General features: G+C 44.6%; 2 protein-coding genes across 8 annotated transcripts in view; both read left to right on the top strand.

The window, feature by feature from the left end:
• Positions 1–6280: 6280 nt before the first annotated feature.
• Positions 6281–12994, top strand: LOC139581660 (probable tRNA(His) guanylyltransferase). 5 transcript variants are annotated; one of them, XM_071411660.1, is made up of 7 exons: positions 6281–6503; positions 8023–8223; positions 9962–10138; positions 11169–11338; positions 11461–11549; positions 11817–11924; positions 12458–12994. In XM_071411660.1, exons 1-7 carry the CDS (start codon positions 6448–6450, stop codon positions 12617–12619), a joined length of 963 nt encoding a protein of 320 aa, XP_071267761.1. In that variant the 5' UTR covers positions 6281–6447; the 3' UTR covers positions 12620–12994. The 5 variants fall into 5 exon arrangements, with proteins under 5 accessions (XP_071267761.1, XP_071267760.1, XP_071267759.1 ...); XM_071411659.1 differs by lacking the exon at positions 6281–6503 and adding an exon at positions 6809–7051 and having other exon boundaries at positions 8043–8223; XM_071411658.1 differs by lacking the exon at positions 6281–6503 and adding an exon at positions 6810–7160.
• A 5110-nt stretch (positions 12995–18104) lies between these two features.
• The window catches only part of LOC139581661 (disintegrin and metalloproteinase domain-containing protein 19-like), a 49141-nt gene continuing 44796 nt past the window's right edge, over positions 18105–22449 (top strand). Inside the window, exon 1 of one of the 3 annotated variants that reach the window (XM_071411663.1) lies at positions 18105–19261. In XM_071411663.1, coding sequence (XP_071267764.1) covers positions 19132–19261 — 130 coding nt within the window. In that variant the 5' untranslated portion in view covers positions 18105–19131. The remainder of the gene's footprint in view (positions 19262–22449) is intronic. The other 2 variants (XM_071411661.1, XM_071411662.1) reach the window with 2 other exon arrangements.

A 22449-nucleotide genomic window follows, 5' to 3' on the forward strand; every position in this document is an offset into this window, starting at 1 on the left:
CTTTAGTTATATGAATACTTTTAGACTTGTTTTTCACAATGATTTATATACATCGTTGTTTTTTTTATTTCAAATGACTTAGAATGAGTCCACACTGCCCTCTGGTGGTTATTTATAGTGGTGCACTCCATGCCTGCATTCCAATACTGTGTTTCATATGACCCAGAGGCAAAGACCAGATGAGAAGACAGACAAGGGAAAACAGCTTGGTAATTTGTTTTATTTCTTATTGTCTGCGTAAAGCAGAGAATACATATCAATATGATATACAGTAGCAGTGAGACTTCATGGTTCACTCCTTGTTGGTCTAAATCAGTGTAGATACTGTAGTAGGTATTGATGGGTCAGTCTTGGTAAAGCTTCAGCTTGTTGCACCTTCTGATCAAGTAACTTTCCTGGAGATTTGGCACTAGCCCGGGTGCCAGTCTGTCTGCTTCTGCTCATGTTAGGCATGGAAACTCCATAAGGAGTTGGCAAGAGAACAGAAACAGATTGGCTTCCAGTTCCAGGCTAGGTTGCCACCCCTGCTGGATAAAATACACAACAGGTTCAGAGTGGTTGTAGGTTGACTAGAAGCACGTTCTCTCCCCGTATGAAGAGCTGGTTGACATGGTGCGTGTGAACCCTCCCATAGGGCTGGGACACTACTTTCTTCTGGGATCATCTTCTCTGGGGCCCCTCTGTCCCTGATTCCTGACCTTTAACATTTGACCCCTGGGTCTTATTTTTTTATTTCACCTTTATATAACCAGGTAGGCCAGTTGAGAACACCTTTATATAACCAGGTAGGCCAGTTGAGAACACCTTTATATAACCAGGTAGGCCAGTTGAGAACACCTTTATATAACCAGGTAGGCCAGTTGAGAACACCTTTATATAACCAGGTAGGCCAGTTGAGAACACCTTTATATAACCAGGTAGGCCAGTTGAGAACACCTTTATATAACCAGGTAGGCCAGTTGAGAACACCTTTATATAACCAGGTAGGCCAGTTGAGAACACCTTTATATAACCAGGTAGGCCAGTTGAGAACACCTTTATATAACCAGGTAGGCCAGTTGAGAACACCTTTATATAACCAGGTAGGCCAGTTGAGAACACCTTTATATAACCAGGTAGGCCAGTTGAGAACACCTTTATATAACCAGGTAGGCCAGTTGAGAACACCTTTATATAACCAGGTAGGCCAGTTGAGAACACCTTTATATAACCAGGTAGGCCAGTTGAGAACACCTTTATATAACCAGGTAGGCCAGTTGAGAACACCTTTATATAACCAGGTAGGCCAGTTGAGAACACCTTTATATAACCAGGTAGGCCAGTTGAGAACACCTTTATATAACCAGGTAGGCCAGTTGAGAACACCTTTATATAACCAGGTAGGCCAGTTGAGAACACCTTTATATAACCAGGTAGGCCAGTTGAGAACACCTTTATATAACCAGGTAGGCCAGTTGAGAACACCTTTATATAACCAGGTAGGCCAGTTGAGAACACCTTTATATAACCAGGTAGGCCAGTTGAGAACACCTTTATATAACCAGGTAGGCCAGTTGAGAACACCTTTATATAACCAGGTAGGCCAGTTGAGAACACCTTTATATAACCAGGTAGGCCAGTTGAGAACACCTTTATATAACCAGGTAGGCCAGTTGAGAACACCTTTATATAACCAGGTAGGCCAGTTGAGAACACCTTTATATAACCAGGTAGGCCAGTTGAGAACACCTTTATATAACCAGGTAGGCCAGTTGAGAACACCTTTATATAACCAGGTAGGCCAGTTGAGAACACCTTTATATAACCAGGTAGGCCAGTTGAGAACACCTTTATATAACCAGGTAGGCCAGTTGAGAACACCTTTATATAACCAGGTAGGCCAGTTGAGAACACCTTTATATAACCAGGTAGGCCAGTTGAGAACACCTTTATATAACCAGGTAGGCCAGTTGAGAACACCTTTATATAACCAGGTAGGCCAGTTGAGAACAAGTTCTCATTTACAACTGCGACCTGGTCAAGATAAAGCAAAGCAGTGCGACACAAACAACACAGAGTTACACATGGGATAAACAAACGTACAATCAATAACACAACAGAAAAATCTATACACAGTGTGTGCAAATGTAAGATTGGGGAGGTAAGGCAATAAAAATGCCATAGTGGCGAAATAATTACAATTTAGCATTAACACTGGAGAAGATGATGTGCAAGTAGAGATACTGGGGTCCAAAAGAGCAACAACAACAAAATAACATGGGGATGAGGTAGGTAGTTGGTTGGATGGGCTATGTACAGGTGCAATGATCGGTAAGCTGCTCTGACAGCTGATGCTTAAAGTTAGTGAGGGAGATATGTCTCCAGCTTCAGTGATTTTTGCAATTCGTTCCAGTCATTCTCAGAGAACTGGAAGGAAAGGCGGCCAAATGAGGAGTTGGCTTTGGGGATGACCAGTGCTGCTGGAGCGCGTGCTACAGGTGGGTGTTGCTATGATGACGAGTGAGCTGAGATAAGGCGGGGCTTTACCTAGCAAAGACTTATAGAGCCAGTGGATTTGGCAACGAATATGAAGCGAGGGCCAGCCAACGAGAGCATACAGGTCGCAGTGGTGGGTGGTATAAGGTGATTTGGTAACAAAACAGATGGCACTGTGATAGACTGCATCCAATTTGCTGAGTAGAGTGTTGGAGGCTATTTTGAAATGACATCGCCAAAGTCAAGGATCGGTAGGATAGTCAGTTTTACGAGTGTATGTTTAGCAGCATAAGTGAAGGAGGCTTTGTTGCGAAATAGGAAGCCGATTCTAGATGTAATTTTGGATTGGAGATGCTTAATGTGAGTCTGGAAGGAGAGTTTACAGTCTAACCAGACACCTAGGTATTTGTAGTTGTCCACATATTCTAAGTCAGAACCATCCAGAGTAGTGATGCTAGCCGGACGGGCGGGTGCGGGAAGCGATCGGTTGAAGAGCATGCATTTAGTTTTACTTGCATTTAAAAGCAGTTGGAGGCCACGAAAGGAGTGTTGTATGGCATTGAAGCTCGTCTGGAGGTTTGTTAACAGTGTCCAAAGAAAGGCAGGATGTATACAGAATGGGAGCGTTTGACAGTGATGAGGGGTGGTTGTTTGACCGCAGACCCATTACGGACGCAGGCAATGAGGCAGTGATCTCTGAGATCCTGGTTGAAGACAGCAGAGGTGTATTTAGAGGGCAAGTTGGTCAGGATGATATCTATGACGGTGCCCGTGTTTACGGATTTAGGATTGTACCTGGTAGGTTCCTTGATAATTTGTGTGAGATTGAGGGCATCAAGCTTAGATTGTAGGACGGCCGGGGTGTTAAGCATGTTCCAGTTTAGGTCGCCTAGCAGAACGAGCTCTGAAGATAGATGGGGTGTCCAGAGCACAGCTGGGGGCAGAGGGTGGTCTATAGCAGGCGGCAACGGTGAGAGACTTGTTTTTAGAGAGGTGGATTTTTCAAATTGCTTGGGTACAGACCTGGATAGTAGGACAGAACTCTGCAGGCTATCTTTGCAGTAGATTGCAACACCGCCCCCTTTGGCCGTTCTATCTTGTCTGAAAATGTTGTAGTTAGGAATGGAGATTTCAGAATTTTTGGTGGTCTTCCTAAGACAGGATTCAGACACGGCTAGAACATCCGGGTTGGCGGAGTGTGCTAAAGCAGTGAATAAAACAAACTTAGGGAGGAGGCTGCTGATGTTAACATGCATGAGACCAAGGCTTTTACGGTTACAGATGCCAATAAATGATAGCGCCTGGGGAATAGGAGTGGAACTGGGGGCTCCAGGGCCTGGGTTAACCTCTACATCACCAGAGGAACAGAGGAGGAGTAGGATAAGGGTACGGCTAAAGGCTATAAGAACTGGTCGTCTAGTGTGTTGGGAACAGAGAATTAAAGGAGCAGATTTCTGGGCGTAGAATAGATTCAGGGCATAATGTACAGATAATGGGATGGTAGGATGTGAGTACAGTGGAGGTAAACCTAGGCGTTGAGTGACGATGAGAGAGGTTTCATCTCTGGAGGCACCAATTAAGCCAGGTGAGGTCTCCACATGTGTGTGGGGTGGGACAAAAGAGCTATCTATGGCATGTTGAGCGGTACTGGGGGCTCTACAGTGAAATAAAACAATAAGAACTAGCCAAGACAGCAGTAGGCAAGGCATATTGACATTAGAGAGAGGCATAAAGCAATCACAGTTGTTGATCAGGAGAGCTAAGACAACAACGGGTAAATGGTGATGATGGGCAGAGAGGGTCAGTTAGGTACATACAGGACCGTATGGTACCGAGGTACCGTGTTATTGAAACAGTCCAGGGGGCATCAGCTGTGTAGCCGAGTGATCATAAGGTCAAAAGAGCAGCAATAGGTGAGTCAGGGTGCCGTTCGGTAGTCACTACTACGCTAGGCGAACAGCGTTCAGAAAGCTAGCGGGCCGGGGATAGCAGATGGTTCTTCGGTGACATCGTAACAGAATAGCCTGTTGAGACCACATCGGGCGATCACGTCGGCAGTCCAGTCGTGATGGATAGGCGGGGCTCCCTGTCGACAATAAAGGGTCCAGGCCAATTGGCAAAAGAGGTATTGTAGCCCTAGAGTTAGCTGTTATATGGGACTAGCTCGAGGCTAGCTCAAGGCTAACTGGTGCTTGCTTCGGGACAGAGGCGTTAGCTAACAGTAGCCACTCGTTTGCAGCTAGCTAGCTGCGATGATCCGGTGTAATGATCCAGAGCAGCAGGAATCCGGTGATGTGGTAGAGAGAAGCAGTCCGATATGCTCTGGGTTGATATCACGCTGTGCAGACTGGCAGGTATTCTCCAAGCTAAGGCTGGCTGGTGACCGAGCTAAAGGTTAAGACCGCTAGCTGTGGCTAACAAAGACTAGTAGCTAGTTAGCTGGCTAGCTCCTGGTGGAGGTTCCAGTTATAAGGAATACAATAGCAGATCTGTACCACATTGGGTGAAGCGGGTTGCAGCAAAGTATATTTAGTTCGTAGATAGAAAGTGAGAATAAGATATATACAAGAAAAAAAAATGCTATTTACACGGGATAAGACAAAGACAAACAAACACGTCCGACTTCTACGCCATCTAGGGATGGCCTGTGGCCCCTGGGTCATCACCCACAGGTGGCCCCACTGTGGTCCTCGGAAATTGGGGATCCACTGCCCTAGGGTCCCCTCTATTGGGGTCCCCTCATCTGCTGTCTCTGATTTGAGTTTGGAACCCTGGGGAGGTTCAGCTTTCCTATCTGCTTCTTCTTCTCACATTCTCTCAGAGCCGCACTCTCTTGGAGTTTCAGCTTGTCAGAGAGCTACAGAAGGAGAGGGGAGACAAAGAGGTTAAAAGCGTCTTTGCGACAGCTTATGAGTTTGTTTTCTGATTGCAGAGAATGAAAATGGCTGTACCTTTTTTAGTGGGTGGCACATGATCTGGATATGTCATAGCCTGCATCCAAAACAACACCCTACTCTCTAGAACGTACCACTAGACTAGAGGATCAGAGCCCTTCATTGGCAGCCAGACCTACAAGTGTGACAGTGAGGGCCTTCTCGTGGTAGAGAGCTTCCCTGTAGGTCTCATCTACCATCGCCGGAGAAAGAGAGGGGTGAGAGTGAGGACAATGATGTGGGCACCGTCTTACATCAGACTACAGTCTAGTCTGCAAGCCACCTGTCAAGAGGCGGTGGAGGGCATGGGTAAGGGTGAGGGAAGGACGGGTAAGGGTGAGGGAAGGACGGGTAAGGGCGAAGGAAGGACGGGTAAGGGCGAAGGAAGGGGGTGAGCTCTCACCAAGTTCCAGAACTTGTCGAAGGCCACTATGAAGCCAGAACACACACAACGGAGCCCCTTAAAGGTTCTGATGTGAACTTTCACCCTTATCCTCTCCTCCACGCAGCAGTACAGCTCCCTCAGAGGGCTTCCTGTATGGACTGTGTAAACAGAAAGTAGACATGAAATAGAATTCACCTGGCTGTCAATCACAAGTTTGACACATCAATAATGCCCCACATATCAATATAGAGTTTTAATTAGCTTTTATATATGTGGCAATATGAGACAACGATCAGATAAGTAAAGTATGAATGAAAGAGGTAATGTTTTGTTCTGACACCACCACCATCAAAAACGAAATGATTCAAAGCAAGCCTAAAAAAGCTAGAAATAATTCACGCCATACTTAGCATCCTTGTCAGGACATTCTTGTGCATTCTTCAACGCCGGGCAGTGCCGCTGGTACCCTCCTCTCCCTCTATCGGGTTGTTCACCATCATCCTCTTCAGTTTCTCTATCCTCTCCGGATCCGCTACACCTTTCCTGGATTTCCTCCGTTTTCTCTCCACGTTTTTCTCCGCTTGGCGCGGCCCCGGGCCCCCTTCAGAAAGCGCTCATACTCGGCAATGTTGTTGGAGCACTTCACGTTGGGGTATGGAAGAGGCGCTGCAGGGGAGTAGTGCTCCAGGAGTGGATCAAATCTATCGGAGGTGACGTCCAACTTTGCCACGATATCTTCTTCTTCTGCCGTATGTTCGGTTGTATCTGAAACACATCCACTTGTTGATCCTCTCTCTTTCTTTCTTTTCTGATTCTTTACATTTCTGGTGTTTATCTCCTATTCTTTCCCTCTCCTCCATGTTTGAAACAACCGCAGACATGCACGACGCTAAGAATCATGGGAAACGTAGTCTTCTTCCGCTGCATTTCTTGATTTTCACCAGGAGAGGGCGCTGAAGTACTATGAAGCTGATTTGTATATTAGTCGTCTGTAATCTTTGTTTTTATTGTTTTTTAAATGAAATTATGTCCAGGAACCCAGCTAAATAACAATCAACAACTACAACAAAAACAATTTATGTTCTTTTTTTTTTTTTTGTGAGATCGTAGATGAGATACTGTCCCGGAACAAGAAATACGCAGTATCTGTTTTAGTAGGACTTATTTGGTGGACGGACTGGGTTGCACCCACTGGCGAAAACAACATGTGTACTCTTATTTGCCCGATACATTCTCACAGTAAAATTTAAATAAAAATGTAAGCCTTGCCAATAGCATCACTTACATAGATTCAACTAAAGTAAACTAAATTATAGCATTGTTTTAAGGAAGTATTCATCATGAACCGAAGATGATGCCAATAATTTGTAAGTAGCTAGCTAGCCTGTCAGCCTGATCTTATAGACTAAACGTAACATCAGGGATGGTCAAATTAGTGTAACATGTTACATAAAACAGAAGACTACTTAATGCAAAAACGAAATGACGTTGGTTGGTCAGGGTGGATGGGTAGCAAACGAAAAAATGCTTGTTTGAATCTCGAATGGATAATTTTAGCTAATTGTGGCGCAGCGATCAAAGGCACTGTGTATCAGTGCTAGAGGCATCACTACAGACCCTGGTTCGATTCCAGGCTGTTTCAGAACGGGCCGTGATTGGCAGTCCCATAGTGCGGCGCACAATTGGCCCAGCGTCGTTAGGGTTTGGTGGGGTAGGCTGTCATTGTAAATACGAATTTGTTCTTAACTCACTTGCTTAGTTAAATAATGGTTATACAGTATATACTTTGCAAATACTTACTAATTTTAACTACTTAGCATGTTAGCCCACCCTTCCCCTAACCGTAACCTCACCTTAATCCCTAGCCTGGCTATAGTTAGCCAGCTTGCTAACGTTAGCCTCCTAGCTAATGTTAACCACAACAAATTGTGATTTGTAACATATTGTATATTTTGGAAATTCGTAGCATATTGTATTATTGCAATTCGTAAAATATCATACGAATTGTAATTTGTAACATGAAATGGATGATGGACAGATGAATACATACCAAACGAAACTTAACATCATAGTAAATGGAGTGTCTTGAATTTCTGTACAGAATAATAAGAAATGCTCTGTCTAAAGGAGAGCAGAATTTCAGACATGAAGACCACAGCCAACCTAGTGCTGCCACTTCTTTTCCAACAGAACCTACTTTGATTTGATCTGGTCTGTCCTTTCTCACAGAACCCTCATGTTTGGTCCAGTGCTGTGTAGATTACCAGGAGGCATCAAGACGTGCATCCTTCGACCAGTAGCCAGTGTTTTCACCAGCAGCTCCAGAATGGCCAAGAGCAAGTTTGAGTACGTCCGTAACTTCGAGACAGACGACACCTGTCTGAAAAACTGTTACATCGTGGTGCGGTTGGATGGAAGGAACTTCCACAAGTAAGTAGCTCCAGAGAATAGCAGGGGGTGTATCTGTAGCTCCAGCGAATAGCAGGGGGTGTATCTGTAGCTCCAGCGAATAGCAGGGGGTGTATCTGTAGCTCCAGCGAATAGCAGGGGGTGTATCTGTAGCTCCAGCGAATAGCAGGGGGTGTATCTGTAGCTCCAGCGAATAGCAGGGGGTGTATCTGTAGCTCCAGCGAATAGCAGGGGGTGTATCTGTAGCTCCAGCGAATAGCAGGGGGTGTATCTGTAGCTCCAGCGAATAGCAGGGGGTGTATCTGTAGCTCCAGCGAATAGCAGGGGGTGTATCTGTAGCTCCAGCGAATAGCAGGGGGTGTATCTGTAGCTCCAGCGAATAGCAGGGGGTGTATCTGTAGCTCCAGCGAATAGCTGGGGATGTATCTGTAGCTCCAGAGAATAGCTGGGGATGTATCTGTAGCTCCAGAGAATAGCTGGGGGTGTATCTGTAGCTCCACATAATAGCTGGGGGTGTATCTGTAGCTCCACATAATAGCTGGGGGTGTATCTGTAGCTCCACATAATAGCTGGGGGTGTATCTGTAGCTCCAGAGAATAGCAGGGGGTGTATCTGTAGCTCCAGAGAATAGCAGGGGGTGTATCTGTAGCTCCAGAGAATAGCAGGGGGTGTATCTGTAGCTCCAGAGAATAGCAGGGGGTGTATCTGTAGCTCCAGAGAGTATCTGTAGTGGCATCCTCTCCTCTCTTCTGCACTGAATGATCTGTGCAGATTAAATATGTGGAGAAAATCGTTACCATCCTGTCGCATTTCACAGTCACTTGTTTAGTGACCAAGCAGGACGGGAACAATTTATTTTATTATTGAGACGCACCCTTGAAGTGGACTGGGGGACCTGAATGACAAGCCAGTTGGCAAATTACCACTAGTGTGTTAGTATCTGTAACTCGACCCACTGACTGACCCACTGACTGACCCACTGACTGACCCACTGACTGACCCACTCACTGACCCACTCACTGACCCACTCACTGGCTGACTGACCCACTCACTGGCTGACTGACCCACTCACTGGCTGACTGACCCACTCACTGGCTGACTGACCCACTCACTGACTGACTGACCCACTCACTGACTGACTGACCCACTCACTGACTGACTGACCCACTCACTGACTGACTGACCCACTCACTGACTGACTGACCCACTCACTGACGGACTGACCCACTCACTGACGGACTGACCCACTCACTGACGGACTGACCCACTCACTGACGGACTGACCCACTCACTGACTGACTGACCCACTCACTGACTGACTGACCCACTCACTGACTGACTGACTAACCGACTGACTGGCCCACCGACTGCCTGGCCCACCGACTGACTGACCCACCGACTGACTGACCCACCGACTGTCTGACCGACTGACTGACCCACTGACCTACTTACCAACTGACCCACTGACTGACCCACTAACTGACTGACTGACCCACTCACTGACTGACTGACCCACTCACTGACTGACTGACCCACTCACTGACTGACTGACCCACTCACTGACTGACTGACCCACCGACTGTCTGACCCACCGACTGTCTGACCCACCGACTGTCTGACCCACCGACTGTCTGACCCACCGACTGTCTGACCCACCGACTGTCTGACCCACCGACTGTCTGACCCACCGACTGTCTGACCCACCGACTGTCTGACCCACCGACTGACTGACCCACCGACTGACCCTGTGTTGCTGTAGGTTTGCAGAGCAGCACAACTTCCTGAAGCCCAACGACGACAGAGCTCTGGGTCTGATGACGTGCAGCGCCAGGTCTGTCATGGAGGACCTGGATGACATCATCATCTCGTACGGACAGAGTGACGAGTTCAGCTTCGTCTTTAAGAGGACCTCTAACTGGTTCAAGAGGAGAGCCAGGTAATAACACACATGTACAGAGACACTCCCCAACCACACAGACACTCCCCAACCACACAGACACTCCCCAACCACACAGACACTCCCCAACCACACAGACACTCCCCAACCACACAGACACTCCCCAACCACACAGACACTGGCCAACCACACAGACACTCCCCAACCACACAGACACTCCCCAACCACACAGACACTCCCCAACCACACAGACACTGGCCAACCACACAGACACTGGCCAACCACACAGACACTCCCCAACCACACAGACACTCCCCAACCACACAGACACTCCCCAACCACACAGACACTCCCCAACCACACAGACACTCCCCAACCACACAGACACTCCCCAACCACACAGACACTCCCCAACCACACAGACACTCCCCAACCACACAGACACTCCCCAACCACACAGACACTGGCCAACCACACAGACACTGGCCAACCACACAGACACTGGCCAACCACACAGACACTGGCCAACCACACAGACACTGGCCAACCACACAGACACTGGCCAACCACACAGACACTGGCCAACCACACAGACACTGGCCAACCACACAGACACTGGCCAACCACACAGACACTGGCCAACCACACAGACACTGGCCAACCACACAGACACTGGCCAACCACACAGACACTGGCCAACCACACAGACACTGGCCAACCACACAGACACTGGCCAACCACACAGACACTGGCCAACCACACAGACACTGGCCAACCACACAGACACTGGCCAACCACACAGACACTGGCCAACCACACAGACACTGGCCAACCACACAGACACTGGCCAACCACACAGACACTAGCCAACCACACAGACACTCGCCAACCACACAGACACTCGCCAACCACACAGACACTCCCCAACCACACAGACACTCCCCAACCACACAGACACTAGCCAACCACACAGACACTCCCCAACCACACAGACACACAAGAAATGTTTATTGCATTTGAGTGACACTTTTCTCGTCTCCTCCCTCTCTCCTTCCTCCTCCCCCTCCAGTAAGCTGATGACCCATGTCGCGTCCCAGTTCTCCTCTTCCTATGTGTTCTACTGGAGGAACTACTTCGGAGACCAGCCCCTCCTTTACCCCCCGGGGTTTGACGGGCGGGTGGTTCTGTATCCTAGCAACCGCAACCTCCGGGACTACCTCAGCTGGAGGCAGGCTGACTGTAAATACACACACACACACTCCTATCCCCCAATACATTATCCTGTGTGTGTATGCTTTGAATACAGTAGATTTTCTTCCACATTTCTGCTTCTCTTTCATAATGGTGTGTGTGTTCGCCAGGTCACGTCAACAACCTGTATAACACAGTGTTTTGGACGTTGGTGCAGAAAGGCGGACTCACCACTACACAGGCAGAGGACCGACTAAAGGTGAGAGTTACTCCAGTGAGATGAGCATAATTACAGGTGTGGGGGTGTGTCACAGTCTTCAAATGTCTGTTCTTTTTGAGGTGTGTAATCTGCTAAGGGCATCTGCTTGTTAGTCAGAACTATAATTATTATGATAATAGCTTTAGAATGGATGACTACTTCATGTTGTTTACTTTCACTGAAATCTACCTCACAGTTAACCGTTCCATTTACAAACACCTGTAGATACATAGTCAAATCTCTGTGATGTCTCTCTCTCTCTCCCAGGGAACGTTGGCAGCAGATAAGAATGAGATCATGTTTTCTGAGTTTAATATCAATTACAACAAGGAGCCTCTGGTCCACAGGAAAGGAACAACCCTCATCTGGGAGAAGGTGAGAACTCAGGTTGTCCGTAATGCACCCTATTCCCTATATAGAGCCTCTTGTCTGAGGTAGTGCACTATATAGAGCCTCTTGTCTGAGGTAGTGCACTATATAGAGCCTCTTGTCTGAGGTAGTGCACTATATAGACAATTGGATGCCATTTCAGATACATTCATAAAAAATACAGGCTTGTGTGTGTGAGGGTGTTAGGTAGCCTAGCGGTTAAGAGTGTTGGGCCAGTAACTGAAATCTTGAGGTTCTAATCACCAAGATGACTAGGTGAAAATCTGTCGACGTGCCCTTGAGCATGGCACTTAACCCTAATTGCTACAGAGTCACCGTCAATAATGGCTCACTCCAAGGGTGTCTGGGGGATATGAAGGGTTAGGGTTATACAATTCACACCTGTATATTACGTGTGAAATAGGGTTAACCATCATAATACATAATAATAATTATTAGGTAGGTGCTTACATTTGTCCTATCCTTCGCTTCTCTCACGCTCAAATTCTTAACCCCCTTCCTTCATCCCTCTGTCCCAGCTGGAAGAAACAGTGACCAAGAGCGTGACGCTCCCCAACGAGGCGGGGGAGGAGGTGCTAGTGACACGCACCAGGAGGCGTGTCAGTGCCCACCACTGTGACGTCATAGGGAACCAGTTCTGGGAGGAACACCCCCACATTCTAGAAGACGACAGCTGCTGAGCTGACGGACACCAGCCCTTTGTGGATAACGTTGAACATGGACAGAGTCTAGGGAGGGTTCTTCGTACTCCCAAATGCTCCTGCTGTGGGATGGAGAGGGTTGAGAGCTCTCACTCTGCATGGACAGATACTGTTAATAACCAACTCTTGATTGGAACACACTCAACGGTGGCAGTAAAACAAGAGGTCTTCCATAACTCCACACCATCATTCTCTTTGCTCATGTGCTGTATACAAATATTTTACTGTGATTAAATACGGCCGGTGTTTTTATGTCTGGAACCATTAAACCAAGAGAATATGTACTGTTGATTGTTTTTCCGGTGTTGATGCTGGCATATTATATCATCATAATAAACTAGTAGGCTTACTGTTGGGCGTGTGGGCATGTGCAAGTTAATCACATAGAGATCTGCTTGTCTCACTGAGAAGCATCTGTCTGATTCTCTTCTCTCCCTTCTCTCTCTCTCTCTCTCTACACACTGGTTTACAGTGGCTGATAAATGTATACTAGTTGTGCCGACCATGTTATTGCTTTTGGTGGGACAGCAAAAACAAGATGGAACCTAGTTTCTCAGGTACGGTATCACCATACACAATGCTGGTACAGTAGGCCTACATAAACCAGATTGCCCTCCACTACAATCCCTGCCCAGAAATGGTGCCAACCCCAGCATGGTCATGGCATGCTGTACTGAACAATACCTGCCGCTCTGCCCAGAAACTACCTGTGCTGGCAATAACGATCACCCCGGGTGCCAACAGCCATATGGCCCTGGTCAAAGGCAGTGCACCAGTGTTGTAGTACTCGGTCTCGAGACCACATATTGAATATCTCGGTGTCAGATACATTTTTACTCGGTCTCAGATATTGAGGACTCGTAGTTTCTTCCCCAGACCAGTGGAGTAAAAAAACTCATAATTATCAGCTTCCATTCAGTCAGCCATAAAAGCACTTCGCCAGGCCAAATATATACACTCCTTTTTGAAATATTAATACCCTATGACCTATTTAAACCTAGGATTCCGACTTTACTCGTGACATTACTGTCTTTCACTGAAAGAAATACTCAAACTGTGTCCGAATATCCTTGACTCGCTGGTAGGGAAAAGTGAGGGAAAATGTTGGAAAGTTGCGAGCTCACTATTAGTAAAGGGGAGACAGGGTGAAATTCTAGGTCTTTATATCTATTATAGACATTTGCGCAGTGGCGAACCTATTGAACCTAGGCATTCATGCTCGTGATGCTGAAAGGACAGCAACCATAGCACCGGCACACTCAAAAGTGCACTTTTTTTTAAAAGAAAGGTCCGGTGGTGTAGTGGAGGCTATATGCAGGTATACGTCCTTTACCCACTTTTTGACATCGGTCGCCGGTAGGTAGGAAAGACGTTTCAACTTATGATACACTATATATACAGAAGTATGTGGACATCCCTTCAAATTAGTGGATTCAGCTAATTCAGCCACACCTGACAGGTGTATAAAATCGAGCACACAGCCATGCAATCTCCATAGACAAATATTGGCAGTAGAATGGCCTTACTGAAGAACTCAGTGACTTTCAACTTGGCACCATCATAGGATGTCACCTTTCCAACAAGTCAGTTTGTCAAATGTCTGCCCTGCTAGAGCTGCCCCGGTCAACTGTAAGTGCTGTTGTTGTGAAGTGGAAACTTCTAGGAGCGACAATGACTTAGCTGTAAAAAAGTAAGCCACACAAGCTCCCCGAACGGGACCGCAGAGTGCTGAAGCGCATAGCGCATATAAATCATCTCTCCTCGGTTGCAACACTCACTACCGAGTTCCAAACTGCCTCTGGAAGCAATGTCAGCACAATAACTGTTAGTCGGGAGCTTAAGGAAATGGTTTCCATGGCCAAGCAGCCACACACAAGCCTAAGACCACCATACGCAAATCCAAGCGTCGGCTGGAATGGTGTAAAGCTTGCCGCCATTGGACTCTGGAGCAGTGGAAACGTGTTCTCTGGAGTGATGAATCATGTTTCACCTTCTGGATCTGGGTTTGGCGGATGCCAGGAGAACGCTACCTGCCCCAATGCATAGTGTCAACTGTAAAGTATGGTGGAGGAGGAATAATGGTCTGGGGCTGTTTTCATGGTTCAGGCTAGGCCCCTTAGTTCCAGTGAAGGAAATCTTAACGCTACAGAATACAATGACATTCTAGACGATTCTGTGCTTCCAGCTTTGCGGCAACAGTTTGGGGAAGGCCCTTTCCTGTTTCAGCATGACAATGCCCCTGTGCACACGGTGAGGTCCATACAGAAATGGTTTGTCGAGATTGGTGTGGAAGAACTTGACTGGCCTGCATAGAGCGCTGACCTCAACCACATCAAACACCTATGTGATGAATTGGAACACCGACTGCGAGCCAGGACTAATCGCCCAACATTAGTGCCCAACCTCACTAATGCTCTCTGGAAGCAAGTCCACGCAACAATGTCCCAACATCTAGAATGAAAGCCTTCCAAGAATAGTGGAGGCTGTTTTAGCAGCAAAGGGGGACCAATTCCATATTAATGCCCATGACTTTGGAAAAAGATGTTCAACGAGCAGGTGTCCACATACTTTTGATCATGTAGTGTATCTACCAGTAAATGCTAACTAAGGCAACGATGGGTATGCACACCAGGTGGTGAAAACGTTTAGTCTTTTTTTTTAGGGGGTGGATCAGCTTTACAATTGCAGATAGATTGGCGCTTCCATCAATGTGATTGTCTACATAATTTCAAATCCTCCATATATATTTTTTGTACGTTTTTACAGTACCAGTCAAAAATTGTACGTTGTATAATATTAGTGAAGACATCAACACTATGAAATAACACATATGGAATCATGTAGTAACCAAAGAAGTGTTAAACAAATCAAAATATATTTTATAGTATATTTGCCTTGATGACAGCTTTGCACACTCTTGGCATTCGCTCAACCAGCTTCATGAGGTAGTCACCTGGAATGCATTTCAATTAACAGGTGTGCCTTGTTAAAAGTTCATTTGTGGACTTTCTTTCCTTCTAAATGCGTTTGAGCATATAATTTGTGTTGTGACAAGGTAAAGGTGGTATTCAGAAGATAGCCCCATTTGGTAAAAGACCAAGTCCATATTATGTCAAGAACAGCTCAAATAAGCAAAGAGAAATGACAGTCCATCATTACTTTAAGACTTTAAAAGTTTGAAAGTTTCTTCAAAACCATCAAGTACTATGATGAAACTGGCTCTCATGAGGACCGCCACAGGAAAGGAAGACCCAGAGTTACTTCTGCTGCAGATGATAAGTTCATTAGAGTTAACTGCACCTCAGATTGCAGCCCAAATAACAGACACGTCAACATCAACTGTTCAGAGGAGACTGCGTGAATCAGGCCTTCATGGTCGAATTGCTGCAAAGAAACCACTACTAAAGGACACCAATAACAAGAAGAGACTTGCTTGGGCCAAGAAACACGAGCAATGGACATTAGACTGGTGGAAATCTGTCCTTTGGTCTGATGAGTCCAAGTTTGAGATTTTTGGTTCCAACCGCCGTGTCTTTTTGAGATGCAGAGTAGGTGAACGGATGATCTTCACGTGTGGTTCCCACCGTGAAGCATGGAGGAGGAGGTGTGATGGTGTAGGTGTGCTTTGCTGGTGACACTGTCTGTGATTTATTTAGAATTCAAGGCACACTTAACCATCATGGCTACCACAGCATTCTGCAGTGATACGCCATCCCATCTGGTTTGCGCTTAGTGGGACTACAATTTGTTTTTTAACAGGACAATGACCCAACACACCTTCAGGCTGTGTAAGGGCTATTTGACAAAGAAGGAGAGTGATGGAGTGTTGCATCAGAGGACCTGGCCTCCACAATCACCTAACCTCAACCCAATTGAGATGGTTTGGGGTGACTTATACTGCAGAGTGAAAGAAAAGCAGCCATCAAGTGCTCAGCATATGTGGGAACTCCTTAAAGACTGTTGGAAAAGCATTCCTTATGAAGCTGGTTGAGAGAATGTGAAGAGTGTGCAAAGCTGTCATCAAGGCAAAGGGTGGCTACTTTGAAGAATCTCAAATATAAAATACATTCTGATTTGTTTAACACTTTTTTGGTTACTACATGATTCCATATGTGTTATTTCATAGTTTTGATATCTTCACTATTATTCTACAATGTAGAAAATAGTAAAAATAAAGAAAAACCCTTGGATGAGTAGGTGTGTCCAAACTTTTGACTGATACTTTATAGATAATATATTTATTTGTGTTTATGATTTACCCCTAACCCTACCACCCCTCCCCTAATTGGATTAAACTAATGGACAACAACACTTAGGCTTCTACTTTACACATACTATAAACATTTTACGGACACAGTATATTTTGTAATAATTATCTTTTGTTTGTTTTTAGTCCCATCCTTCAGCATCACTCACACCCCCTCCCATCTATCTCTGAAGACCATCCAGTTTTGATTTCTATTTGCCAAATATTTTTCAACTGTGCTGCGATGTTTCACAAAAGTTCTGAACATTTCTATTCTCATAGTTTCTACAGTGGTCCTTAGTCTTGGTTAGTTGGTTAGTAGGTTATTTGCGATGTGTAATCCAGTCATCAAGTGCTGTTTGCATCAATATTTCTAAAGGCCTCCCCAAAAAACCTTTCCAATTAAATGTTGACTGCAACGTTAGCCTACCTGACAGAATGATATTATGCTGATTTGTATCTATGGGGAGGGCATTTTGTTTTGCTCAATTGAATTAAAGGGCAACTACACCCTCCAAAAATATATTTTTCCAGATCTAAATTTTTTTCTCCTGATGAGGTTTAAGAATTATTGTGGACTTTTAACATCACATTTTTGTCTTTAAATTATTTATTTTTTGAGAGGGAAAATCTGAAAATCTATATGAAAACATAGTTTTCATATAGGACCCACTTCTCCAGGCATCACTACACCACTGCATAGGGCCGACACAATCATTAGGCTAAGCATTTTCCAATCGCAATTTACAACTATTACCTCCCATTGCAAAAAACGTTTCATGTTTAGCACACAAGGTAATGGGTGATCTAAAGTTTAAATGCAACAATGTTTCACACACATCAGTTATTTTAACTTCTCGTTGAAAGTTATTCTTGAAAAGGGAGAAGCTAACAAATTAGCCATAACATCCTCTTCGATAACACCTGCTGCAGCAGCTGCAACCTAGCCTACAATAAAGTTAGCTAGTTAGACCATGGGAAAACTACTGCTCACTATTGCACAGTGACGTGTTGGCCTTCGACCTGTTGGCCATTACAAGTCAATGTGATTGGTTGATTCCACCATCACTCCAAAATGTTGCCCTAATACAGTTGAATGGCAGATGCCTTCTATCAAGCTTCTGATGTCTTAGCCAATGGCTGATTTAGCTAGCTAGATTTATCTAAAAAAACTAAAATCTTCAGCGTTAACCTTATCCTCTCTATCAAAAAATTGAAGAGATTAAATCAGAACATCATTGAAAATAATAATATCATTATTATTATTTCGCTATAAATCCTTATCCTTTTTTCTGAAAGCGTAGAAGGCTCTCAAATCAAATTGTATTGGTCACATACTCATATTTAGCAGATGTTATTGTGGGTGTAGTGAAATGCTCGTGTTCCTAGCTCCTCGTTGTTCCCCACTGTGTTAGGGTCAGTAGTAATGTGTAGAGTGGCTCTATTTGCCCTCAACATGTATTTGTTTTACCATTCTGAATGCCTAAAGAATCCATACGTTGTTCTGAAATATGAACACAGAAATACTGGACATTTTGAACTCTTATGATGGTGACGATTTGACAAAATTACAGTCTTGGTCTTGAATTGGACTCGCATTTTTCTGGTCTCGGTCTTGACTTGTTCTCGGACCTCTCATCCCCCACCCCGGTCTCGGTCTTGACTCGGTCTCGCCCCCTCTCCGGTATTGGTCTTGACTTGGACTAGATTCCCTCCGGTCTTTGTCTTGAATCGGTCTCGCTTTAGGTGGTCTCGAACACAACACTGCCGTGCACTACGTATATAGGAAATATGATGTCTTTAGTACAGAGCCTGAGTTGTATAACATAATTCATCTTTAGTAGAAATGTTTTACAGTAGACTATTGCCATGAGACATTCTGTATTTCAGAAATTCACATTCACCTATCATATTACATACTGTAGGAATTTTTGAATTGTGTTAGGGCTCTCATAAAACAATCTCTAGCCTTCAAACGTTTTCAAAATCACAGAAATCGATTGGCCAGTTATAGGGTAAAGGGGAGGGGCTGAAAATGAAAGGAAGAACTGGAAACAGAGAAAGATGCGCTCTACCCCTGTGGAAGCATCCGAAGCAGACAGAGCGATAGAGTGCTATTGTTGCCTACACATTTATCCGCTTCATAGGATATGTCGACAGGCAGCTATTATTTATCCTTTGCCTATGCATTTTTTTAAATTTGCGATTACATTGTAGGGTTTAAATTCTAACCCTTTATTTTAGCATGAGTCCACGAGAACGGTTAACCCGCTTTAATAGGTGTTCTGCATATTCCCTTCTGAGTCTGTGTCTGTATTTGACAGTCGTTATCTGCTGTGTTGGGTCTGTTGTATCTGGTCACGTAGATGCTGCCGGTAAGTCTGTGCGTTCATTACAATAGCTAATCAGTAAGTTAATGCATGGAGATTTTCTGGATGGCTGATAAATATTTCAAGATCATTTATTTTGAACTGTGCATAATGTTGGTTCATTCAGTCCATAACTATGTGTTTACTGCTGTTTCAAGGTTTATTTAGTCTTTCTTAGTCTATTGTGAATATTTGAAAGAATCAATTCTCTTATTCATTCATAACATAAGCACGTTTTCTATAAATTGCAGCCTAAATTATTTTTAAAGAATGTACTGAAGTCAGTTTTAAATTCAGTAATCTAAAGAACTTCCTGTTGGCTACCTCATGATAAACTGTAGACCATATTATGTGCCAAGCAAGTTTTCATCTATATTTTTCATAGCTTTCTATTCACCACCACAAACCAAGACTACCCCAGCTGTATAGAGCCCCACAGTAGAGGTGTCATAATACCCATAAAACCTAGCAGTCAAACAGGGAAACGGTTCCAATCGTTTTTTCACCATAAATTTTTCCCATAATGAATTTTAGAAACCATTATAATAAGGTCTGTGTTTCGTGTAGGCTTACCCTGGAGTGACGTTTTGCCAACCATTTAAATCTCTCTCGGACAAGGTGATTTTTATCAATATATTCAAATCTATTTACTCTCAGATTAGAAAATGCTAATTAGCATCAAAGTAGACATCATGCAAGACTACAAATCCCTGCAAGCTACTGCATGTCATCTCTAGCAGACACCTTTGCTAACAGGTATTGTGTCAATTTAAAACTTGCACAAGGCAGTTCACAGAATTGTCAATTTAAAGAAATGTTGTCAATTTTTTCATTACTAAATTTAGATAACATTAGATAGCTAATCCAGAGATGTTTACCTTTGCCTCGATTCGTCAGTCTCGTCCATATCATCATGGTATTTGTAATTCTTTGTGAAAGCCACATTAGCAGCTAATTAATGTTTCATTTTTGTGTGGTAAATACCAGCAAATATATTGACAAAAGTCACCTTGTCCTAGAGAGATTTACACAGTTATCAAAACGTCCCGCTAGGGTAAGCCTACACAAAACACAGCCCTTATTTTAAGTGTTTCTAAAAATGAACAGTGAAAAATGATTGGAACCATTTCCTTGTTTGACCGCTAGGTTTTATGGGTATGATGACTCATACTGTGGTATTCTATAGGGCTATAATCAAACAAGATAATGCTCATCCAGAGGCGGCGCACCTAGTGGCCTGTGATTTTAATGCAGGAACACTGAAATCTACCATCATGTCACATATGCAACTAGAGATTAAATAACTCTAGGTCTCCTTTACTCCACACAGAAAACACAAAGTTCTCTCTCGCCCTCCATTAGGCAAATCTGACCATAATTCTACCCTCCTGATTTCCGCTTACAAGCAAAACTTCAAACAGGATGTACCATAGACACACTCAATATGGAAGTGGTCCTAATGAAGCGAATAATAAGCTACAGGACTGTTCGCTAGCGCAGACTGGAATATGTGGCATTGAGGAGTTTACCGCATCAGTCACCAGCTTCATTAATAAGTTAATCGACGACATCGTCCCCACAGTGACCATACGTACATTTCCCAACCAGAAGCCATGGATTACAGGCAACATCCGTACTGAGCTAAAGGTGCTTTCAAAGAGCGGGACACTAATCTGGACGCTTATAAGAAGTCCCGCTATGCCCTCGGACAAACCATCAAACAGGCAAGCGCCAATACAGGACTAAGATAGAATCCTACTGCACTGGCTCTGACGCTCGTTGGATGTGGCAGGGCTTGCAAATTATCATGGATTACAAAAGGAAATCCAGCCGTGAGCTGTCCAGTGACACAAGCCTACAAAATGAGCTAAATGGCTTCTGTGCTCACTTCAAGGCAAGCAACACTGAACCTTGCATGAGAACACTAGCTGTTCTGGATGACTGTGTGATCATGCTCTGCATAGCCAATGTGAGTAAGACCTTTAAACAGATCTTAACATTCAAACAGATTACCAGGATGCATACTCAGTGCATGCGCGCATGCGCTGACCAGCTGGCAAGTGTGTTCACGGACATTTTAAACCTCTACCTGACCCCGTCTGTAATATCTACATCTTTCAAACAGACCACCATAGTCCCTGTGCCAAGGTAACCTGTATAAATGACTAGCACTCACATCTGTAGACATGAAATGCTTTGAATGTTTCTTCATGGCTCAAATCAACACCATCACCCCAGACACCCTGGACCCACTCCAATTCACATACCGCCCCAAAAGATCTACAGATGACACAATCTCTATTGCAATCCACACTGCCCTTTCCCACCTGGACAAAAGGAACACCTATGTGAGAATGCTGTTTATTGACTACAGCTCAGCATTCAACACCATAGTGCCCTCCAAGCTCATCACTAAGCTACAGAGGGTAGTGCGAACATCAGTGGGGCCAAGCTCCCCACCATCCAGTACCTCTGTAGTAGGCGGTGTCAGAGGAAGGCCCTACAAATGGTCAAAGACTCCAGCCACCCAAGTCATAGACTGTTCTCTCTGCTACTGTACGGCAAGCGGTACCGATGCACCAAGTCTGGAACCAACAGGACCCGGAACAGCTTCTAGCCCCAAGCTACAAGACTGCTAAATAGTTAGTTAAATAATTAAAACTGCATTATGTAACTTTTTGGGTGACCTGACCAAATCTACATAGAAATGTTAGTTATAGAACTGTCATTTGCATTGAAAGCCAGTCTAACAAGCGGTTGATCAGTTCTATGTGCGCTATTTCTATGCTTCCCGTTTCATTTTTGTGTCTTTTACTTCTGGTTTTGTACATTAGTTTCAAACAGCTGAAAATTCAATATTTTTGGTTATTGAAAATAGATTTCACAGTGGTTTAGATGGTACAATGATTATCTGCACTTGTCTATACTATTGCTTGTTTTGTCACATAAACTAGTTATATGTTCATATCTACCTCAGTTACCTCGTACCCCTGCACATCGACTTGGTACTGGTACCCATATCGCCAAGTTATCATTACTCATTGTGTATTCGTTATTACTTTTACTTTTACGTTTTACTTTTCTATTATTTCTCTATTGTCTTTCTCTCTGCATTGTTGGGAAGGGCCCGTAAGTAAGCATTTCACTGTTAGTCTATACCTTCTGTTTTACGAAGCATGTGACAGACATTTATT

The sequence above is a fragment of the Salvelinus alpinus genome, chromosome 7 (assembly GCF_045679555.1).
Source record: "Salvelinus alpinus chromosome 7, SLU_Salpinus.1, whole genome shotgun sequence".
Classification (NCBI taxonomy): domain Eukaryota; kingdom Metazoa; phylum Chordata; class Actinopteri; order Salmoniformes; family Salmonidae; genus Salvelinus; species Salvelinus alpinus.

Excerpts from the sequence above, each read along its gene's own strand:
- LOC139581660 (XM_071411660.1), top strand. The coding sequence starts at position 6,448 with ATGGAAGAGGCGCTGCAGGGGAGTAGTGCTCCAGGAGTGGATCAAATC. Across the intron at positions 6,504-8,022 it reads GTGGATCAAATCTATCGGAG|AACCCTCATGTTTGGTCCAG; the intron begins GTGACGTCCAAC and ends CCTTTCTCACAG. Across the intron at positions 10,139-11,168 it reads TGGTTCAAGAGGAGAGCCAG|TAAGCTGATGACCCATGTCG; the intron begins GTAATAACACAC and ends CTCCCCCTCCAG.